General features: G+C 42.7%; 1 protein-coding gene across 1 annotated transcript in view; it reads right to left on the bottom strand.

The window, feature by feature from the left end:
• LOC135212120 (ras association domain-containing protein 4-like) overlaps positions 1-22424 on the bottom strand; it is a 199274-nt gene that overhangs the window by 23109 nt on the left and 153741 nt on the right. Inside the window, exons 7-8 of the mRNA XM_064245518.1 lie at positions 10616-10808; positions 5899-6020 (exon numbers count right to left, since the gene is read on the bottom strand). Of these exons, the coding sequence (XP_064101588.1) occupies positions 5899-6020; positions 10616-10808 (315 nt within the window). The remainder of the gene's footprint in view (positions 1-5898; positions 6021-10615; positions 10809-22424) is intronic.

Genomic DNA, 22424 nt, shown 5'->3' on the forward strand with positions numbered 1-22424 from the left:
ATGGTTCCTCTGTCTCTGGAAGTGAGAGGAGACCTTCGTTGGTGGTTAGACGACCAGAATCTGTTGAAGGGTGTCCCTCTGTGTTGTCTTCCACCGGACTTCCTTCTGTTGTCGGATGCCTCCCTCGCAGGTTGGGGCGCTCATTTAGGTGGCCTCATCGCTTCAGGCGTTTGGAGTTTGGAGGACAAGCAGCAATATTTCAACATCTTGGAGTTGAAGGCGGCTTTCCTGGGTTTGGAGGAGTTTCGGGGGAAGGTAGAGGGTCATTCTGTCATTCTCATGTCCGACAACACCACTGGTGGTAGCCTATGTGAACAAACAGGAAGCCCTGGTTTCATGTCAACTTCACGCATTGACTGTCGAGCTTCACCAGTGGGCGATCAGCAATTCGGTAGAGCTCTCAGCCAGGTATATCCCAGGGAAACGGAACGTGGTCGCAGACAAACTCGGTCGCTGGGATCAGATCCTAAGCACAGAGTGGTCACTTCATCAAGTGGTGGCAGACAAGCTTTTCCAGATTTGGGGGAGACCCATGCTGGACCTTTTTGCAACAGGCTTCAACAGGAAGCTGGAGGTGTTCTGTTCAATGGTTCCAGATCCTTCACCATTGGCAGAGGACGCATTCCAACATCCCTGGGACAACCTGGAGGTGTATGCCTTCCCTCCATTTTGTTTGATCCATCAGGTTCTGAACAAGCTGATGAGTTCACAGGGTCTTAGGATGACTTTGGTAGCCCCTCTGTGGCCTCAGGCGGAATGGTTCCCAGATCTGCTGTCGTTGTTGTCAAAGGTTCCGAGGCAGATTCCCCCTTGGCGACGTCTCCTGTGTCAGCCCATGCGGAAAGGTTCCACCAGTCAGTAGAATCCCTGTCTCTTCACGGTTGGAGGCTATCACGTATCTCCTCCGAGCGAGAGGTTTTTCTCAGAGAACAGCTGGGCACATGTCCAGCAGTCTTAGAAAGTCGACCTCTGTGGTTTACTAAGGCAAATGGGCGATCTACTGTGATTGGTGTCGTAAACGGGGTTTTTTCTCCACTCGCTACCTCTATTCAGCGAATAGCAGACTTTTTTTAACCTTCCTCAGAAACAAGAAACGTTTATCTGTTTCTGCCATTAGAGGCTACAGGGCGGCCCTGAGTTTGGCGTTATGCCTGAAGGGTATCGACATCTCCTCTTCCTGGGAACTTTCCCTGCTAGTTAAGGGGTTTGAACAGTCGAGTTCTCCTAGAGAGCTCAAGCCTCTGACATGGGATGTTTCCTTGGTTCTTAAGAGCTTCACTAAGAGTCCATATGAGCCCTTGTGTTGCCCATCACCACGGTCTGAGCTATGAGGTGAAACACACCAGGGGTTGGGGGTCGATGTCCTTCGAATCTGTCCCAGAATTCGTGGCCAAGACCCAAAATCCCTCTGTGCATGATGACCGGTTCACTTCGTTTTCCATTCCATCATTGACTGACTTTGTGGGTGGTGATGCTCAAGAGCTTTTGTTGTGCCCTGTCTGGGCCCTGTGTTGCTATCTTAAAAGGACTCGGCACACCTTAGACCAGGCTGCCGCAGACTTTTTGTTAGCACAGGCCGTACAAAGAACGAGGTGTCTAGGAATACTATCTTTTTGGATACGGGTAGCCATCAGACAGGCATACTTGACTCTTGATGATTCTACCACCACGTCTGTGCAGGCTAGAGCGCATGACGTTAGAGGTATTGGTCCCTTTCTGGTTTTCAAAAAGAACGTTCACCTCCTTCTATCTTAAGGATGTTGCCCACAGATCTGCGGACACATTTTCCCCGAGTCCTGTGGTGGCTGCCCAACAGGTTGTGTAACTCATGGTTGCCCTTAACAGGGCACCTTTGTATCTTACCTAAGATGATTGTGTGGATGAGAGAATGAGTGAGTTGGCTGTTCTCCTTCTTTCTCTTGTACCTTTCCTTCTTCCTTCGGGCAGTTTAAGGAATAGACACATCATTCTCTAGACTGGTTTGATACAGGTGAGTAAGGTAGTCATATAGTGTGGTCGTGCAATATACTACAAAAATCTTACCCGCTATTTGGTAGCATATGCTCCACTCCTTGGCAAAGAGGGGTTGGGAGTAATACAAACCTTGGTGTCTTGGTTTGTTATTAGGCAGTCAAAGTTTCTCTTTGGTCCCCTATACAATGGTTATCCCATGTATCATTGTACGTCACTAAGGGTCTGAGTCGTTATATATCAATTTATCTAGCTTCTCAACAGGCTTGTCCCTCTCCAAAATCTATTCCTTTTGAGAGCTGGACTGGTGGGTAGGGCCCCGGCCGGTCTAGGATGTCTTATACCTCCCTCCAAGTATGAGTCTATCCTATTGTTAAGACCAAAGGTTTGTTCGCGTATGAACAAATGATAGATTTTCTAAGACAATTTGTATTTTTCATAGCTACAAACCTGAGGTCTTAACATTATACTGCCCGCTTCTAGCCGCCCCTCTGTGTGTTAAGACATCCTGAGTTGGGAAAGACTGATGCGTGATCATAGGTGAATGGTCTTCGACCATCCTTCACCTGATCAACGCATGTGTTGCCAGATATCACAAGATTCCCTGCTTTCATCTGTTTTTTAACGGATCCAGCTAGGCACAAGAAATTATCCTATTGTTAAGACCTCAGATTTGTAGCTAAGAAAAATACAAATTGTCTTAGAAAATTTGTCATTTTAACATCATTTGTAACATAACTACAGTAATTTTTTACTATCATACGATGGTTGAAAAGCAAGCAAACCACTGTAGTTATCAGATTCGGTTCATAGCAAATCAGCTATTTCTGGCTGTATGCGTTTACACGACATGTATAACATTACTGATGATACTTTTAGCTTTCTCTCTTTAACTTAACTAGAAGATGGGATGGATAAAGAGATGGAAGAAAAGGGGTTAGCCTAACTAGAAAATGGGATAGATAAACAGGAGGAAAAGAGGTTAGCCTATTGTGATTTTGTCTCAAAATTTGAACTTGCATGTTGCATGAGATACATTATCAAATTGTTTTAAGATGAAAATTTGGGGGTCGTATGATATGCGAGATCGTGTTATACAAGTATACGTATTTGGTAAATACTCACTAAACCCTAAATTCTCAATTAGCCTAAACACTCATTAAACACTAAGCAGTTAATGAACATCCACTCATCAGACACTCAATAAACACTTACACAATAAACATTCACTAAACACTAACAAACATAATACATTTACTAAACACTCACTAAATACTTACTAAACATTCACTAAATGCAAACATTCACAAATTATTCACTAAGCCCTAAACAGTCGCTAAACATTCACTAAGCCTAAACATACACTAAACATTCGCTAATCCCTAAACACTCCCTGAATGGTTATGCATTAAACTTCTGCTAAATACTAAACACTCACTAAACACTTACACACTAAACATTCACTAATCCCTCAACACTCACTAAACGTTCACTGACTACTTACACACTAAACATTCACAAAACATTCATTAAAACCCTCTTAACTAACTTAACATGCACTGAATACTTACACAATAAACATTCAATGCCATTCACAAAACCTTAAACACCCAGTCAACATTCACTAAACATGTGCTCATAAACATTCACTAAACACTTGCTCATTAACCATTAACAATAAAAAAATTCACAATTGCACAAATCCCCTGTTCAATTTGTGGGTTACGAGACCTTTAAAAATGGCTGCAAGTCTTTGCAGCTCCGCCCTGGTGGAGAGAACTTAGTCTGAACTTAGTCTCATAAAAGACCAGTCCTTTCCTTTAAATGTTACCCAAAGGATGCATTGCTAGAATATCTATTTTTCCAGGTCTGGATAGGCAATCTTGTCCTATCCTACACATGGTTTCATAAAAGGAAGAATTGTTAACTGGCAAAGAGCCCAGGGCTTTGCCTATGGCCTGTTTCCAACGGTATTTTCCTATGATAATCTCTCAGCTTTCTAGTCCTGGTGTATGGCCCTGAAAACCTACGAAATTAGTTGAATCTTCATTCGTTGTGCAAATCTCATGTTTGGTGCAATTGTTTATTCAGACTGTAGGTCAACCATGCTTTCCTAAGACAATACCCAAATAATCTGTCCCTTAAGCCCACAGTTCGTCACAAAACTAAGAAGAAATTCAGCGTCTTAAAATTGCCAACTTTGCTATTTCCACAAAGGCACATATGAAGAGGTACATATGGAGCTATACTCAATTCCCAAGTGAAGAGCAGCAGTTACCAATGTAATCTCTCACGGCTGTCAAATTTTATCCACAAATGTGTTGTAAACTATCTAAGCTAAAAAAAAAAAAAAAAAAAAAATGCACAATTATTCATAATTTATTTGACCTACTATAATTGGGATTAAGTTAACTGCATATCTAGAACTTCTCAAGACAAGTAAAAGAAGAGGATACAGGCAGTCCCCGGGTTACGACAGGTTCGGCTTACGACGTTCCGAGGTTAAGGCGCTTTTCAATTATATTCATCAGAAATTATTTCCAGGGTTACGACACCTACAACACTCATCTGGCAGAAGAAATATGACACCACACTCATCTGGCAGAAGAAATATGACACCAAAGATGCAAAATAATCAATATTTGAAGGTTTTTTTATGCAAAATGCAATAAGAATGCAGTTTACATAGTTTTGAATGCACCCAAAGCATTAAAACTAAGGTTTTCTCAGCATTTTTGGTGATGTTCCGGCTTACGACGATTTTCGGGTTACAATGCGTCTCAAGAACGGAACCCCCGTCGTAACCCAGGGACTGCCTGTATTGAACTACTAAACCTGGAGAAAACTTGTGATTTTTCCACTGACCAGCTGGCTATATTAGGTTGTAGTTTTGTTTCCTCATCTAGCTTCGATTAAAAAAAACTTATGGTCCAAGCTACATTTGCGGTTTGGTCAGGTACTGTGGTTGGTTTCCAGTGACTGACATATCTATTAGCCAACAGCAAGCCATTAGCACCATACAGAGCTCCAGCTGGTAGCATGATTTCTTCCAGGAGCAATTGCTCGAGAAAAGACTGGAGGTCTGTGTTAGCACAGCTGCTGTTTGAGTATGTTCTGCTTTGTCACCAAAGTCTGTTGCCTTTGGATGAGAAATGGTCCCAGACAGGTTGGATACTGAGGACTAGTTCAGGATTATGGCCATGTCAGCCACCTCTATTGGCAAAGTCTGTTGAAGGCCAGGAATTGTGACCACAATACCTGGTCATTAAAACTGTCATCAATTATTACATCCTACACATATAGGCAACATTGAGGCTGGCAAAGAAAAGAACAGTAATAACTCAATAAACTAATGAGTCTAGTCACTTAGTAAAGGAACTAAATGAAAGTAAATTGAAAGTGTTTATTTGTTAAGTGAATATAAATTGCACTTACTTTTCTCTGGTCAAATAAAATCCAAAATGATGAAGCAAGTTTGTTGCAAGCTAGAAAAATTGAGTTTTATTCCTACCTATATACAACCCAAGATATATAGTGGTGCATGTGCAAAAGCATGAAGGCAATCATCCAACCATCAATTTTCAACAATGATTTTGGAATGGCATCTAGGATTCTTCAACTCCAAGAATGTGGGCTAATGCAAACGATGGATTTGTTTGACACATTTTATCCAAAATGTGCAGACACATTTTTAACATCACTGGGATTTCTGCTGAGTATGACCTTTAAGTAACCCTCGGTAATTCTGTGGGCCTATCAAAAATACCAAACTCAAGTACCCCTCAGTTAAGAAGATAAAATAAAATATATCTATATATACCACAGCACACAATGCTAATCACAAAGAAAATTTCTATGTAACAATGTTATACAATTTTTGGTTAATGATTAAAAAAAAGGAAAAAAAGAAAAGAAAAAAAAACTTACCTGAGGAGAGATCTCCTCTGTTTGTTGAGCATCAACAATAAAGATTTTTGCTACCTCTTCATGAGGCCCAAGCATCACTCTTGTTATCAAAGGATATTCTTCATCCTTTATTCTCCTCCTCTCTGTAAATCAAGTAAACTATACAGATGACCGCAAGGAATTCATGGTTAATTTTAACTTGAAATACTACGACTTCTGAAAGCACAGTATGTTGCGCTTCACTCTGATTATTAAGCCACGAATTTTCATTAGTTATGTCAATTTTATACCTATTATTTTGATTTATTCATCAAAGTTATAATCAAAACTATAAAGCAAAGTACATAGTAACAAAATTTATAGTAATATCTTTTTCTTTTTATAATACCACCACAGCATTAGAGGATATTATACTCCTACTGTAACTCTGACTGAACATGAAATACTCTCAAGAACTGCCAGTGCAAAGCCTGAAAATGACAAATTTTTAATCAATTTGTATTTTTCATAACTAATAAACCTGAGGTCTTAACATTAGGATAATACCGCTCTTACGCCAAAGGGGTATAATAGAAATTGTCTCCCGTATGCTGGGGGTCTCGGAGTGAGCGCCAAAGCGGAAAAAATATTTTTTTCAAAAAATCACAGTGCGCTTAGTTTTCAAGATTAAGAGTTCATTTTTGGCTCCTTTTTTTCTCATTGCCTGAAGTTTAGTATGCAACCATCAGAAATGAAAAAAAAATCATTATCATATATAAATAATGCGATATATGATAGCGCGAAAACAAAATTTCATATATAATTGTATTCAAATCGTGCTGTGAGCAAAACAGTTAAAGCTAAAGAGTTAATTTTGTTTTCATTGTATTGTACACTAAACTGGTAAGCCTGATAGGCCTAACGCAGACCACATTCCTTTCATCCTCTGCACATTGGGGGGTGAAATCTGGGACAAAGATGGCGATGCTTCCCCTCTTCCTGCCGGGAATGACGGAGTGTAATTATGCACAAAATTTCCCAAAAACCCCTCCTGGAGTTTCTGATAACAAATCGTTATAAGAAACTGGAGTATGGGAAACATCAAAACCAGGTGACAAAACTATGGAGCAGTCTGATGTATTGCCGATACAATAAAAGCTGAAGACGCTTGGTCATCCAAAGATGGCGACATTTCCTTTCTTTTGTACTGGCTTTTCCCATAAAACTTCAATCATTGTTCCACTGACCAAACATGACAAACTGAACAAGGATCAGTAATAGTACATACGTTTTCTGTGCACCTACTACACATTGGGTGAGGATCCGTATACACCGATGTTAAGAATCTTGAACAAGGAAATCCACTCACTCCAAGGCATTTCCTTTGTCTCTTACGAGATCCAGAAGAAAGTTCCCTTTGTGAAGAACACACTTAGCAGATCACACCCACACTAAGATCACCCAGAGAGAGAAAAAGGAAAATTACAAAATTAAATGGGCAAACTAAACCGGCTTAAAAGAGATAGAAAGGAATCACGTCCTATCTTAAAGGCGGTAGGAAAGTAACTACTAATAGGTCACAGGACGCCCAGGCCATTCTGGGAACTACAATACCCCGTGACCTGGTACAGATGCCAATAGTCCCTGGATCACACAAGTTTTTATTAATTCTACCGGTTTCCAGCTTGGCGCTAGTATTATCCTAATGTTAAGACCGAAGGTTTGTTTTGTATATGAACAATTATCATTATCATTATTATTATTATTATTATTATAAAATCATAATTGAGATTTTAAAGGTAAGCTTCCATCAACTTTCCATAATTTTTAAAAACTTATTTCTATTACATTAGTGTGAAGGTGACATCCTGTTCACATGAAATTATTTTTTGTTTTTACTGCTTCCTTCCTCAATTTAGCTTATAGCTTATAATTTGGTATCAATGCTTTGGCACAATATGAATTTTTAATTCAAATGTGGACTTACATGTATTGTTCTTTCTCCCATTCTTCTCTAGCCACTTTCCATTAAAGAAAATTCAGTGAGTGAGTGGTTTGTTATTGTAAGATTCTACTGTAATATCATGGACCTTGAATTTCTAGTGGGCCTACAATAATGAATATTTTAACATTTTAAACGGACATGAACTCATGATACAGGCGGCCCGCGGTTAACGGCGCAATCACTCAACGGCGAATCGGTTTTACGGCGGTCGTCAAAAATATTCATTAAAAAAATAAGGCATTTTAAAGGTATCTTTACGGCACAAATTTCAGTTAACAGCGCCGCTAGCGCCATTGTCTAACGACTTCATACATTTGTAGAAATGCCGTTCAGACCATAAAGGTTATGCAAATTATATCAACAAATTTTATGGAGAGTTATTACGTCGGTATTAGGGTAAAATATATGCCTCAGACGCTGTTCTATGCCGAAAATATCGAGTTACATAAGTGCAAATGTAGCTATGGATGTGTCGATTTATAAATGTTCATACTTTTGTTCAAAATGTGTATGAAAATGTATTATGTGAAAGGCATTTTTATTTCTGTACAGAAATATGATACAAAGGCAGCTTTTGAAACTGCCCTTCACGTTATCAAATACGTTGTTTTTTTCATGTTCTTTCTTGTAAGCCGCCGCCTGCCGCTCTTCCGAGAATATCGATTTTAAAAAAAGTGCAAATTAGCGATCGATGTGTCGATTTTATAAATGTTTATGCTTTTATGTTTAAAATGTGTATGAAAATGTATTACGAATAGGGTATTTTTATTTCTGTGCAGAAATATGATAAAAAGGCAGCTTTTGAAACACCCCTTCAAGTTATCGACTACGATGTTTTTTTCAAGTTCGTTCTTGTATGGCGCCGTCTGCCGCTCTTCCGAAAATATAGAGTTAAAAAGAGTGCAAATTTAGCGATCGATGTGTCGATTTTTCAAATGTTTATGCTTTTATGTTTAAAATGTGTATGAAAATGTATTACGAATAGGGTATTTTTATTTCTGTGCAGAAATATGATAAAAAGGCAGCTTTTGAAACTCCCCTTCAAGTTATCGACTACGATGTTTTTTCAAGTTCGTTCTTGTATGCCGCCGTCTGCCGCTCTTCCGAAAATATAGAGTTAAAAAGAGTGCAAATTTAGCGATCGATGTGTCAATTTTTTAAATGTTTATGCTTTTATGTTTAAAATGTGTATGAAAATATATTACGTAAAGGTATTTTCATTTTTGTACAGAAATAAGATACAAATTAAGGCAGCCTTTGTAACTACGCTCCACGTTGTCAGGGGATGGTTTTTCATGTTTGTTCTTGTCCGCCAGTTCCGAAAAATGCATTGTGTTATTTTATTAATTATGCATCTTTTCCATAAATCCTTTAAAAAGTTATACATTATTTCGCTGTATCCAAGAATATTGTATGTATTCTCATATTATTGTATTTTAAAATACTACGGCAAACTTAAGCCCGTATTCCGCGGAGCGGCCAATGTTGTGGTTTGAAATCAGCTGATGAATACAAGTTTGTTTCACCATAACGCAATTCTGAGCGAATGCTCTTGCTTCTAGTTAGCATAAACGAATATCTATATACTTGACTTATATGAGACAAAGTTATTTTTCCTTATACAGCGTGTTTTTAGGTGGAAATATTTATTGAATATGTCTCGTTGTGAATGTGAACTACTATTTTTTTCGTTAACAGATTACGTTGGCGGCATGTTTATTGCGTAAAAAATTACGTGATTCCGTTCGCAATAATCCTTTATATCATCGTAATACGAACTTTACGTTATTTATCTTATAACGGCGTGAAACCAACAGTAAAATGTGTTCTTTCAAGCACAGTAGTTTTGATTAAAATGATTTTATCCCAATTTTATCTACAGTTGTGTGTGATGGCAGACGTTTACTGCAGTTTTATCCTTGTTGCTGATGTACGATAATAGTCATTAGCAGCTTGAACAGTTTTTTCAGCTTCAGTTATAACTAGGTTTAAATTTAACGGTATATTTCCCAATTGATCTTTAATCTATATTGATCTCTGATCTATAGCGAATAAAGTTATTACATTAAGATATCTCAGTTCTATTCTATACATAACGCCATTTATAACAAATACGGTAATGTTGCACTGTAGTACGATGATCGAAATACAAGCCAAACAGATGTTATCCAGTTCGGTTGTACTTAGAAAAAAAAAAAAAAAAAAGTAGTTTCTCGTTCGGTTGTTCATGGCTGTACACGCTCACGCAACGAGTATAACGTTAAAACCATACTTTCATCATTCTCTTTTGCTGTTATTGAACTTATGTAACTAGAAGATGGAAAAAGTTAGGCCATTGTAATTTGATCTCTCATAAAATCGGACTATCGTAAGACTAATGATCATAACCTGTACACTGTATAAACTTTATTATATCTTTACATACTCTAGACACCCACATGTACTGTACAGTAAATTCTATAGTACTATACTGCATAAATATAATTTTACTTATTGCGCCGTTGTGGGATTACGGCGCCTTTGACTGGTCTAGAATTTCGAAAGAAGGTGTGCGGCGGCCGTAGGCTTTAAAATCGCTCAGCGTCGAAAATCGCTTGGCGTCGGTGGCCAGGAACGGAACCCCTGCCGCTAACCAAGGGCCGCCTGTATTCTGATATGAAAAACATGTATCCAGCACTATGCTGTTAATGTTTATCATGCTTACCAGGGTCTACTCTATATCTTAGACTAAATATAAACTACAAAACTGCAAACCTCCGTTATCTTTAATCACAAAGAGGGCAAAGTTCTTTGAAGACATCTCAACCTTGTACTTCTCCAGAAGCATGTTAAGAACCTCTTCCACTGTTACTAGTGATGTTACCCAAACACTGCATGCAGAACCATGCGGCGGAGTAAATGAACTGGTTTCACGCAAGTAGAAGTGACCATTAATAGAACATCGTCTCTGTAAAATAAATATAAATGTCTTTAATTAGTAATCTCATTATGTCATTTTTTTATTAATAAAATGTTACATCAAATAATAAGTGCTCATTCCCTTGTCATTACAAGTTCATCCCATCAATATATCTGCAGCAGGTAAGTTGTGCACATGTGCAGTGAAATCCATTGTTTCTCAGCTTCTACCTGGTTCATTTTACTTTGCAGCAACTAAGTACAGAGCAAGGAGGAGAGAACATTCTTACAGTAAACTCTTTTATCTGTACTTATAGGTCTAACAGGGGATACAGACAACTGAAAAATACAGGAATAATTCTATGGTTAACCTATGCAAGGCTGTCTTAAAGGCATACCTAACCTTTGTGTACAATGTGCAAACAAACACCAAATCAATAAAACCTACAGAATCTACAAGAACAATCCACCACTGCAGAATACCATACTTTACTTGATATAAACCCAAAAATACTGCATTTTAATAAGCACAATGTCTAAGCATGATGAGCAATTATAGTTCCACAGGTATCCCTTTTAAGAACATTGAAAAAGTAAAAAATTTCATATAGGCCTAAATAATGATTATACCATGAAAATTCTATCCTGCTCTCTTACCCCACTCTTTGCCCAACCTAATAATATTGAGTAGTTGGTTATAATTGGGGCATACATATTTACTTGCAGCAAATACTTAGTTAAATTTTTGTTCATAAGTTCTCTCTAGTGCTTCATGCACACTATGCAAAAAAAAAAAAAAAAAAAAAAAAAAAAAAAAAAAAAAGTCCAACCATACAACATGGTAAAGTGGTTACAAACACAGTATTGCATGTATAATGGTTCCTCAAAGATCACTAATCTATCCATGGAAATACCAATAGAAAAAAAAAGGGATTTTGACGAAGGAAAAATCTATTTCTGGGCAAGGGTTCGTGTCGCCCAGTGAAATAATCCTTAAGTTCATTATTTCTAGGTAAATGATACTAACATTACACCAGAGAAAAAATAAATTCAGGAGGATGTCAGAATAACTGACTCGCTCACCCTAAATAAAAAGAGGGTGTCGGTATGGTATCTGAGGCGAGTGAGACCACTACCACGAACCTCTTGTCATTTAGAATTCTCCTTCATCAGAATCCCCCTCCTGAAAGGGCTGATACACAGTCGGAGTCAGCAACTACTACTACTACGCTACCCACCACGCCGACTGCAGCGCCTCTGGTGGCCATCCTTGTCGTTAGATGCCAATCTTGGGCTGCAGGGCGGGGAACAGGGGGGGATTTCACTGGGCGACACGAACCCTTGCCCAGAAATAGATTTTTCCTTCGTCAAAATCCCTTTTCTGGGCTCAGTTTGTCGCTTCGTGAAATAGTACCAGAGAATTAGCAAAAGATTGGAAAAATAACAAAGAGGAAGGTCTCAATAAAAAGAAAAATTTTGTAAAAAAGGAATAAATATAATCTGATTTGAGAGCTTACAGGTTATCATAAAATAAAGTTAACTTAAACTAATGAATTAAATCATATACAGTTAACCTTAAAATTATACTTTAACTTATGATAACTTATCTAATACAAGTGAGGTTCAATAACCAGCACATAAAGGAAGAACACTTACTGAAACTTATATAAATATGACAATTACAAAGCAACTCAATTATATATTGGTGTGCTTCCCTAGCATAAAAATAAGGGGAGCAACACCGATCAGTTACAAATAATACATATACAATATAGTTGTGGGTGCCCCTAGCAAAAAAATAAGGGACACACCACTATAAGTATCCTCCTAAGCAGCTAAGGCTGAAGGACCAAAAGAGCATAACGGTAGGGTTAGGTGCATTATTAGTTGAGGCAGGTAGAAAGGAGATCTGGATCTTTTACTACAACTACTGAGCAGTGTCAGGGGAAACTATGTTTCCTGCTGCCACTGCCGGAAATTTTAAAGATTCCAAGGACTTTAGATAATGACGCTTGAAAACTGTCGGCGATTTCCAGCCCGTATACTTCTTTAAGTCATCAAAGTTCATATGCTGGAAATAATTAATGGAGGTGGCTACTGCCCTGATGTCATGGGCTTTGGGAAATGATTCAGGGTTTGCTTGTTTAATAAAGAGAAGGATTTGTTGCCTAATACCCTTTATTGAAATACTAGTACCACCTTTTTCACTCATGAAGAGGGGGCCTGAGGATCTAGAGGATGTCCTAGACAGAAAGGCTCGTAAGGTCGTCACCGGACAAAGAGAAGGGTCTTGAGGAAGAGGGATGACCTTCCAAGGGGCCCATCTCATTAAGGGGTCCTCATTCTTTGCCAGAAAACTACGATCTGGAGATAGTAAGACCTCTCCTGAGGGGAGGAATTCTACATGTCCAGCATCTCTGGAAAGGGCCGACAGTTCTGATATTCTAGCTTCTGAGGCCAAGCTTAGCAAAAATAGTTTTCCTCAGTAGCATTATATATGTGCAACAAACGTTGTCAGTGTCTGAAGCCAGCTTGAGAACGTCATTCAAGAACCATGAGACTGAACTAGGTCTTTCAGAAGGTCTGAGCCTAGCACAGGCTTTAGGAATAGACGTAAAGTAGGAGTCTGTTAAGTCTATTTGAAAACCAAACTGAAAGATCTTCTTATTAGTGGTAATAGTACTAGCTGCTAATCCTTTTTCAAATAAAGATCTGAAAAAGGATATAGCCAGGTTGACTGTCATGGTTCTGGTGTTTGTTTCCTTCAGGAAAGCTGCTAACTTCTTAACAGCAGCATCATACTGTCTCAAAATTGATTCTCTCTTATCTGATTCTAAGAAAAGAATATTCTGAGGATCAATATTAGCATCTCTTTTAGCCGCAAACTTCATGAAGTCCATAAAGTTAGGGTTTTGAGAATTCCTGAGGATGCGAACACAGTCCTCATTTGTACTGACTGAGACAGTTTGGGATTGGGGATCCGTCGAGGTCGGAGACCCAATTCCAGAAGCAGAGGATACCGGTTGCTCTTGGGCCAGTTCGGGGCTACTAGAGCTACTTGTCCCTTGAATGTCCTGAGTTTGTTCAGGACTTTCAATAGAAGATTCATTGGAGGGAAGATGTATATCTTCTCCCACTGATTCCAATCTATGGACATGGCGTCTATGGCATAGGCCAGAGGGTCCAGGTTGGGGGCCACATAGCAAGGGAGCTTGTGGTTCGCTTGAGATGCGAATAGATCTACTTGGAGACCCGGAACACTCCGGCGTATCCACTGGAATGATTTGTTGTCCAGGGACCACTCTGATTCTAGAGGAACTGATCGAGACAGGGCGTCCGCTATCACGTTCCTTACTCCCGCTAAATGGGTGGAGGATAGGTGCCATTTGTACTTGGTTGCTAGAGAGAAAATGGCTATCATGACATGGTTCACATGTTTTGATTTGGATCCTCCCCTGTTGATGCAGTGCACTACCACTGCACTGTCCAAGACCAGCTTTATATGAGAGTTCTTTGCTGGAATAAGCCTCTTCAGAGTGAGAAATACTGCCATGGCTTCCAATACGTTTATGTGAAGCTGGCGAAACTGAGAAGACCACGTTCCTTGAACCTTCTTGAACTGGGAATATCCTCCCCACCCGCTTAGCGAGGCGTCTGTGTGGATAACCAACGCCAGAGGGGGATATTGAAGAGGAACTGACTTGGACAGGTTCTTTGTCTCCGCCCATGGACGGAGACGATTGCGAAGAATCTGCGGGATTACTGACAACTTGTCTCGAGATTTGACATTTGCTCTTGAGCGCCAAACTCGATTTATGTCTTTCAGTTTCGCTTTTAACAGAACATCTGTTACTGATGCAAACTGGAGTGAACCTAGGATCCTTTCCTGGTTTCTCCTTGATGCTCGTTTGCACTTGAGGAATTGCCTTACTGACTTGGCTATTTCTTTCCTTTTGACCACAGGAATTGACAGATTGTGGGAGGTCAAGTCCCATTGAATGCCGAGCCATTGAAAACGAGACTCCGGAGTGAGTCTGGACTTTGTCCTGTTTATTTGGAACCCCAGATGTTCCAGAAACTGGATTACTTTGTCTGTGGCTCTGAGGCATTCCTCGACGGTTGTCGCCCAAATCAGCCAATCGTTGAGGTATGCTACTACCATTATCCCTTGTGATCTCAGTTGTTGTACTACTACTTCCGCTATTTTCGTGAATACCCTGGGGGCTACATTCAGCCCGAAGGGCATCACTTTGAAAGAGAATGCCTGGTGTCCCAACCTGAAGCCTAGGTATGGGTGGAAGTGTCTCGCGACTGGGATATGATAGTATATGTCTGTAAGATCGATAGAGGTGGTGACGGCCCCACGGGGAAGTAAGGTCCGCACCTGCGAGATGGTCAGCATTTTGAACTTGTCGCAACGAATGAATAAGTTTAGCCGGGACAAGTCTAAGATTATTCTTCTTTTTGATGAGCCTTTCTTTGGCACGCTGAATAAGCGTCCTTGAAACTTTAAATGCTTGGCTCTTGACACTACCCCTTTCTGAAGGAGCTCTTTCGCATAATCTGTCAATTCCTTTGTTGGTAGTTGAAGGAATGATTTGGATGGAGGAGAACCTTTGATCCAACTCCATCCCAGCCCTTTGGACACAATGCTCTGTGCCCAATTGCTGAACCCCCACCTGTGACGGAAGAGGAACAGCCTCCCTCCTACCTGAGAGATCTCACTGTTGTTGTGCAGGGCGTGCTCCGCGCCCTCCACGGAAGTGTTTCCCCCTGTTGGTTGCCCTTCCGCCACCCCTCTGACGAAAGGTACCCCTAGCCCTGCAAACCTATTAATGGTTTGGAAGGCCTGGCTTTCAAATACAGGGTTGAAAGCCGGGGAAACCGCGTAGGAGGTCGAGGGTTGGTTTTGTGGAGCCAACAGGAGGATGGGCTGATTTTGACCCTTTGCAGCTGCCGGTTGCACGGGTTGAGAGACCGGAACTGCTTGAACAAAATGTTGCTGCTGCTGCTTTTGATAGGACGGGAACTTCTTGGTCTTTTTCAGCTTCTTAGTGCCAGCAGGAGGATTCTCCGGTTTCCTCTTACTGGAAAGACCCTAGCGAGCCCTAAGGCTTTGGTTAAGCCTGGTCGCCTCACGCTGCACCTCATTCACAGCTGATTCTGGGAAGAGGTCAGCCCCCCAGATGGTTGAAGAAAGCAGCTTATTCGGCTCATGCCGAATTGTAGCTTCCTGCAGGACGTTTCCTACAGTTCCGTCTCGCTACCACAAACTCGTACAGATCCGACTGTACCGTTTGTGTTTGAGACTTTGCTAGGAGCTTAAATAGAGGCTCCGTTCCGTAAGTCAATACAGCAACTTCTGTCATTACTAGGGAATTCAGAGTTCTGCCTAACCTTGTCCTCGCCTTGAATTCGGCTTGGATAAGGTTATCCGGTAGCCTAGGGAGTCTCTCACCGAACTGATCCATGGCACAGTCTGGTTTGAGTTTTCCTACCGTGAATGTTGCTGGTAGGTCTTCCCAGAGTTCCCCAAAGGATGGAAAGAGAGGGGACGTCGGGTCTGATTCCCTAAGCTGAGGAAGAGGTTCATCCTTCATGGCAGCTTGTATGGTGATCTCTGCTATCTTTGTTGTGAAGGGGAGTGGTGCCTCCTCCTCCGTAGCAAAGATTGTGAAAGGGCTTTTAAATGCCTGGAGTTTGGTGTTGGTACAGTCCCAATCCTCCAGGCAACGTACCCACTCCCTTTGAGCCTGCTCACGACTGTACAAAACAGTCTCCTTAGGGATCTTGTCTTCCCTGTTCAAGGCTGCCTCCGTTAGCCTAGCATATCCCATGAAAGGCGGTTGTAGGCCGGCGGGATGGAACTCGAAGTCCTCGATACGACGAGTTCCATAGTCCGGGATGGAGATCATGCCGTCCTTGAAGGGAGCAAAGGCTGCTACCCTCCAAGGATTGCTCATAGAGAAGGCGGGAAGGGTGTTGTAGTCAGGCAACGGGGCAACTCCGGCGCCTGCTACAGGGAGAACGGCTTGAGGTGCTTGGCTCAGCCCTGCCAGCCGATTCCCCTGGTCCGTCAGACGATCAGAAATATTCTGAATCGACTGGCCGGACTGAGTCAACGTGGTTGAGATCTGTGCAAACATTTGATTGAATCTGGTATTCACCAAAGATCCGACCATGTCTCCTACCTGTTGCATGACCCCTGCCGTGAAAGCAACAGGATCGAAGGGACCAACAGGACTGGCCCCGACAGGGGTCACCGGAGGAGCTCCGGCAGAGGAAGAAGGTACTGGCTTGGCAGGAGCGCGGACCTTCTCTTTAGAGAATTTATCTCTTGACCCTTTTGAGTGCGAAGAAGAGGTCTTCGCTTTCTCTGCTCCGGGATGGTGAGCCAGAGACTTACGAGAAGATGAAGTCTTCTGCTCTCTTTGCCCCTTCACTTTGGGGACTACTGAGGCAGTAGGCGTCCTAGCGGGGATCTCTGATCCCGTGAAGCCTTGGAGCAAAGAAGAGGAAGGGACAGGTGAAGATCCAGAAGCGTCCAAGGGAAGCCCTTGGGCGCCTAACAAACCTACCCCAACCAATGAGATGTCCTGGCCTCCTCCACCTGCTGCTGGATGGTGGCGATCGTCCACATACCCAGTCGGCTTACCGCCTGGGAAGATCTGGACAGCCATCTTCTTGTCTAAGATATACGGCTGCCCCTTCAGCGCGTTCTTGCCGAAGCCACCTACCCAGGCTCTCAGGGTAGCCGACGCGGCGTCCTTAACGGCGGCAGCCTGAAAGAGAGGGTCATTGTAATCCTTACAATGAAGCCCCGAGGACGCATCATTAACATTTGACACTTATAATCATATAGCATTATAACACAAATTTATGTGATAGTACATACCATGAAAGAGAAAAAACCCCACGCCGGTATATACTTACTCCGTCCGAAAACTGTTCCACCAGCTCGTAGCAGATGGAGCAGGCTTCGTGGTGCCAAACGATCAAGTCGTTATGGCGGACCGCACAGGGAGCATGGGACCTACAGACCTCGTGCCCGCAGGGGTCCTGGAGGACGGCGTTGCACCCGGCCTCCTGACAGTTAGTAGCCTGTAAGTGGATAGATACATAAGTATCAACGTTATACACTAACAGGACCACTTATGATGCTCCGATGCATGCCGGAGTAGCATAAAAATTTTTGGGCATAATCCCCCCTGTAATCCGTGTGGAAGAAGGTCCATGGGACCTGGTAACTGGTTGAAATTTCCCCGGTGTACACCGGAGAGGAGAGTAGGTAAACTAGATACCTTTTATACACCCATAAATGAGTTTCAAGGAGTAGTACACCACGCCGGAGAACGAGAGAGGATTACCCATAATTAAAACTAAATAAATTAAATGAAATAGTTTGGAGCGTGTAGCTCCGTCGTGAACCCCTCCGCCAACCACCGGGGCGCTTGGATAGCAAGCGGGCGCTCCGTCAGCAGACGAAGGGAGTATGATACATAACGGGGAAAGCATGTAAGACCGACCGATACCCCTTCCCCTTCCATAGCTGGCGGAGTCAGCTACCCCTCCGCCATCCAAGCAAAGGAACTTCCTGGACGTGGGATGAACAGGGATTTGGAAGTGTGCGTCCTTCAAGTTTATCGACAACATGAAGTCGCCTTCCCTCACGGCTGCCAACACCGAGCGCGGAGTCTCCATCTTGAACCATGTCTTCCTGATGAAGCGATTCAAGGTGGATGAGTCGATCACAGGCCTCCATCCTCCCGACGCCTTGGGCACCAAGATGTGACTGTAAAACCCCGGGGACGGACGCACTACTTCTGCTATCGCATCCTTGTCCAGCATTTTTTGCACTTCCTCCGAAGAGCGAAGAACTTCAGAGTATCTGGGGGATACTTCTACCTGAGCTGCGTCTGACAGAGGAGGAGAGAAGTCGAATGGCAACACATATCCCACCCGAAGGACATCTACCACCCACTTCTCCGCCCCATAACTCTGCTACTTGGCCCAATGGCCAGCCAGGCACCCCCCCACCAGTGGCGCAGGAGAGGGAGAGGCACCCAAACTATCGACGGCCCCCTTGACCTCTGCCCCTGGGGCCTCTTCTTGGTTTAAAGGAACGAGAGTGAAAGGGGCGTTGATCTTGAGACTTGGGCTGTGTCGAATGGGAAGGCCCTGCCAAACTCGAGGTCCTCATTGACCTATCAGGTGATGATCTCCTCGACTGCTGCTGGACCAGGGGAGGAGGAGGGGACAGACGTCTCCGAGGACGGGACTCTGATTTAGACACGGCTTGGTGCACCAGTCGGTCTTTGGTGTCAGCCCGGCGTCAGTCTATCGCATTTTCGAGTTCTGTCCGTGGAAACAAGAATTGCGACTCCAACAGATCACCATTCCTCAAGGCCAGCAAAGACTCTGTCGAGCGACCTCTCCCTCCTAACCAGAAGAAGATTAGACCATAAATTGGCACTGAGGTGAGCCAAATAAGAAAACTCCTTGCCCCCGGACTGCAATAGACTGGCAAGCAAGGCGGCACTCACCAACCTTTCAGGGGACCTGTCAGAAGCTATGTTGGCAATCACCACAGACCAGAGGTCCAGCCAAGAAAGCGTCTGCAACATGGAAGCCGCCGTAGACTCCAAAGATAAGGCATCTTGCGGAGACAAGGAAGGAGCCACTGACCTCACCTGTTCCAAAGTCAATCCCTGCTTCAGGCAAATGACGTCTGGGTTAAGGTGGCTTGACAACAAAAATGCAGAGCTCGTAGCATAGTACTTCCTATGTCTTGTGAGAGGTGGGGGTAATAGTTTGGTAGAGCCTCTAGAGCGAAGTGAACTGTCCCGGTCAGAAACAGAGGTGTTAACCTTCTGCAAAACAGACTGAACGTGCCCTGACAACGGCAGCTGAAGAGATGATTTGGGGTCCTGAGTAGCTCCCACAAAGGCTTCCAAGCAAGAGGGAGTGTAAGACGACCGAGCCTGAGTCCTACTTTCCAAATTGTTGAACCCATGAATGAGATCAACAACTTCTGAAAAGGAAGACAGAAACTCCTGCGTGTACCCCTCCTCCTGCTCTGGCACCAGCGACCGACGACAAGAAGGATATGTAGGCTCTTCTAACGCGCCTTCTTCACCAAAATTCACAGAAGGGTTAGCAGCCAAACAGTCTGAAACCCCTACTAACCTATCTGGGGTGGGTCCAAGCGTCAGCCTCCGAGACGGACTCACTGTAACACTAGGTACATCGATTACCTCAACAGGTGACTCCAGACGTCCATGAACGGACACGGGTGTGGTGGCCGTACGTACGTGAGATGGGAGGGGGGGAACTCGAGCACTCGAGATTGACGGAGAATCCCTTATAGTCGAAGGCTTGGAAGCACCAGTTAGAGAGGCAGACAAACACTCCAGCTGCACCACCTCTGTGCTCACTACCTTCAACCTCTTGACAGGCGCCTTCAGATCCTTACGGCGACAAATAGGCCTTGGAGAAGAAGGAGCACAAACATCACCTGCACGGGCAGGGGAGGTTGCAACACGCTCGCGATGTGCAAGGACGGAAGGGGGGGTGGGGTGGTTGCACGTTCGAGATTCGGCGGCGAAGCAACCCCTGCAGAACACAAATCACTAACACTGCCCGAAACCACAGCACTCTTGGGAACATGTCCGCGTTGTTCCTCCCTTGACGGCAAAGGAAGGGCAAAGTCCTTACCCTTCCAACGCTTAATACGCCGACGAGGTGTAGAGGGGGAAGAGGGAGAGGAAGACAGCACTAGCTTCTTCGGCGCACTCTTTTCGGAAGGCGGGGACGAAGCAACGCATTTCCTACCAGTCCTCCCAACCAATAAGGCAGCCAACTTCACATCCAATACAAAGTCCAGCCTCTGAAGCACTGCCTGGCATATAACCTCGGACTGATGTGTCAGAGAAGGCTCCGAAGACAAGGAAGGGAGATGTTGCGAACTGGGCAGCAGTGATGACATCACGGCTAAGTGAGGCGATCGGAGGAGGCGACTGGGAGATGCATCATCGATGAGAGTGATGTCACAAGAAAAGGAAGGAAATGCAGGGACAACGCTACTATGGGGGTTGACTACTGCCGAAGACGAAACATCGGGAATAGGTGCAAAACCCTCCGAAGTAGGAAGAGTGGAGACTCACCAATGATCCCTCTTACCATAAAATTTCCTCCACTGCTCCTTAGGCCATGCCCGGCATTCCGTACGAGGATTCGTAATCGTACAAAAATTCAAACACCTACTGCATGTGATGTGAGGGTCTGTCTCTGACGAAGCCAAAAAAATGAGAACACAGGAACTCCGGGGCACATACGCTGACGCTGAGAAGGAGCAGAAGAAGCCATAATACCAGGTAAACACACACACACACACTAAAGGAAATGAAATGGGCAATGAACCGGGAAAAGGCCAAGAGAGGAAAAACACAACTCTCGCCCAGGCGGTTAAGAAAAGACAGGCGTAGATGATCAGCGTTTGACCACTCTTCACCCGATCTACGCATGCGTTGCCAGATATCACAGGATTCCTTGCTTTCATCTGCTTTTTAACCGGATTCAGCTAGGCGCTAGAAATTATTCTATTGTTAAGACAGAGGGTTTGTTCGAGTATGAACAATAGGCAATCACCATATACACTTATGTAAAACGCAATCCGCATATCATGCGACCCCCAAATTTTCACCCTAATACAATGATTTGATTATTTATCTCATGTAACATGTGAGTTTAATTTTTGAGACCAAACTATAGTAGGCTAACCTCTTTTCCTCGTTTAACTATCCCATTTTCTAGTTAGGCTAACCCCTTTTCATCGATCTCTTTATCTATCCCATCTTCTAGTTAAGTTAAAATAGTAAGAGCGAAAGCTAAAAGTACCATCAGTTATGTAAGAGCGAAAGCTAAAAGTACCATCAGTTATGTTATACTTGTGTAAACACATACAGCCAGAAACAGCTGATTTGCTATGAACAACTGAATCCGATAACTACTGCGGTTTGCTCACATTTCAACAATCGTACGACAGTAAAAAATTACCGTAGTTATGTTACAAATGACGTTAAATAGAATAGGACTGATATATTTTTACATTACTATATCCTCATTCGCCATGGATTAAAGATCGGCAAGGGCATATACTGCTAAATTTAAGCTGCTAGTTGTAGCTGAAGGTGAGGAAAGAATGTTCATCTGCTAACGATTATTATCGTGCATTGGCAACGTGGAAACTTTGGTATAGTACCATCAAACTCAACCGTAAACAAAATTTGAGAGAAATGTGTTTTAATCAGAACTATTTGGCATGGAAGAACACATTTTACTGAGTTCACTCCAATGAAAAATAAATAAGCAAAGCCCATAGTATTCTGATGATATCAAGTGAAAATATTGAATGCAATCTGCTGATTTTTTACAAAATATACATGCCCTCAGCGCCATCTACTAATGAAAAAAATTACTAAAATTCGTTCACAACGATACGAATTCAAGTAATATTTTACCTTGAAAACACTTTGTATTACGTAAAATAACATTGTCCCATATCAACAGAATATCTTGAGACTCATTTACACTAACTAGAAGCAAAAAAATCACTCTGATATGACTTCAATACCGCAAAATAAACTTACCTCGCAATTGTCCTCAG

The sequence above is a fragment of the Macrobrachium nipponense genome, chromosome 40 (genome assembly GCF_015104395.2).
Source record: "Macrobrachium nipponense isolate FS-2020 chromosome 40, ASM1510439v2, whole genome shotgun sequence".
Taxonomy (NCBI): domain Eukaryota; kingdom Metazoa; phylum Arthropoda; class Malacostraca; order Decapoda; family Palaemonidae; genus Macrobrachium; species Macrobrachium nipponense.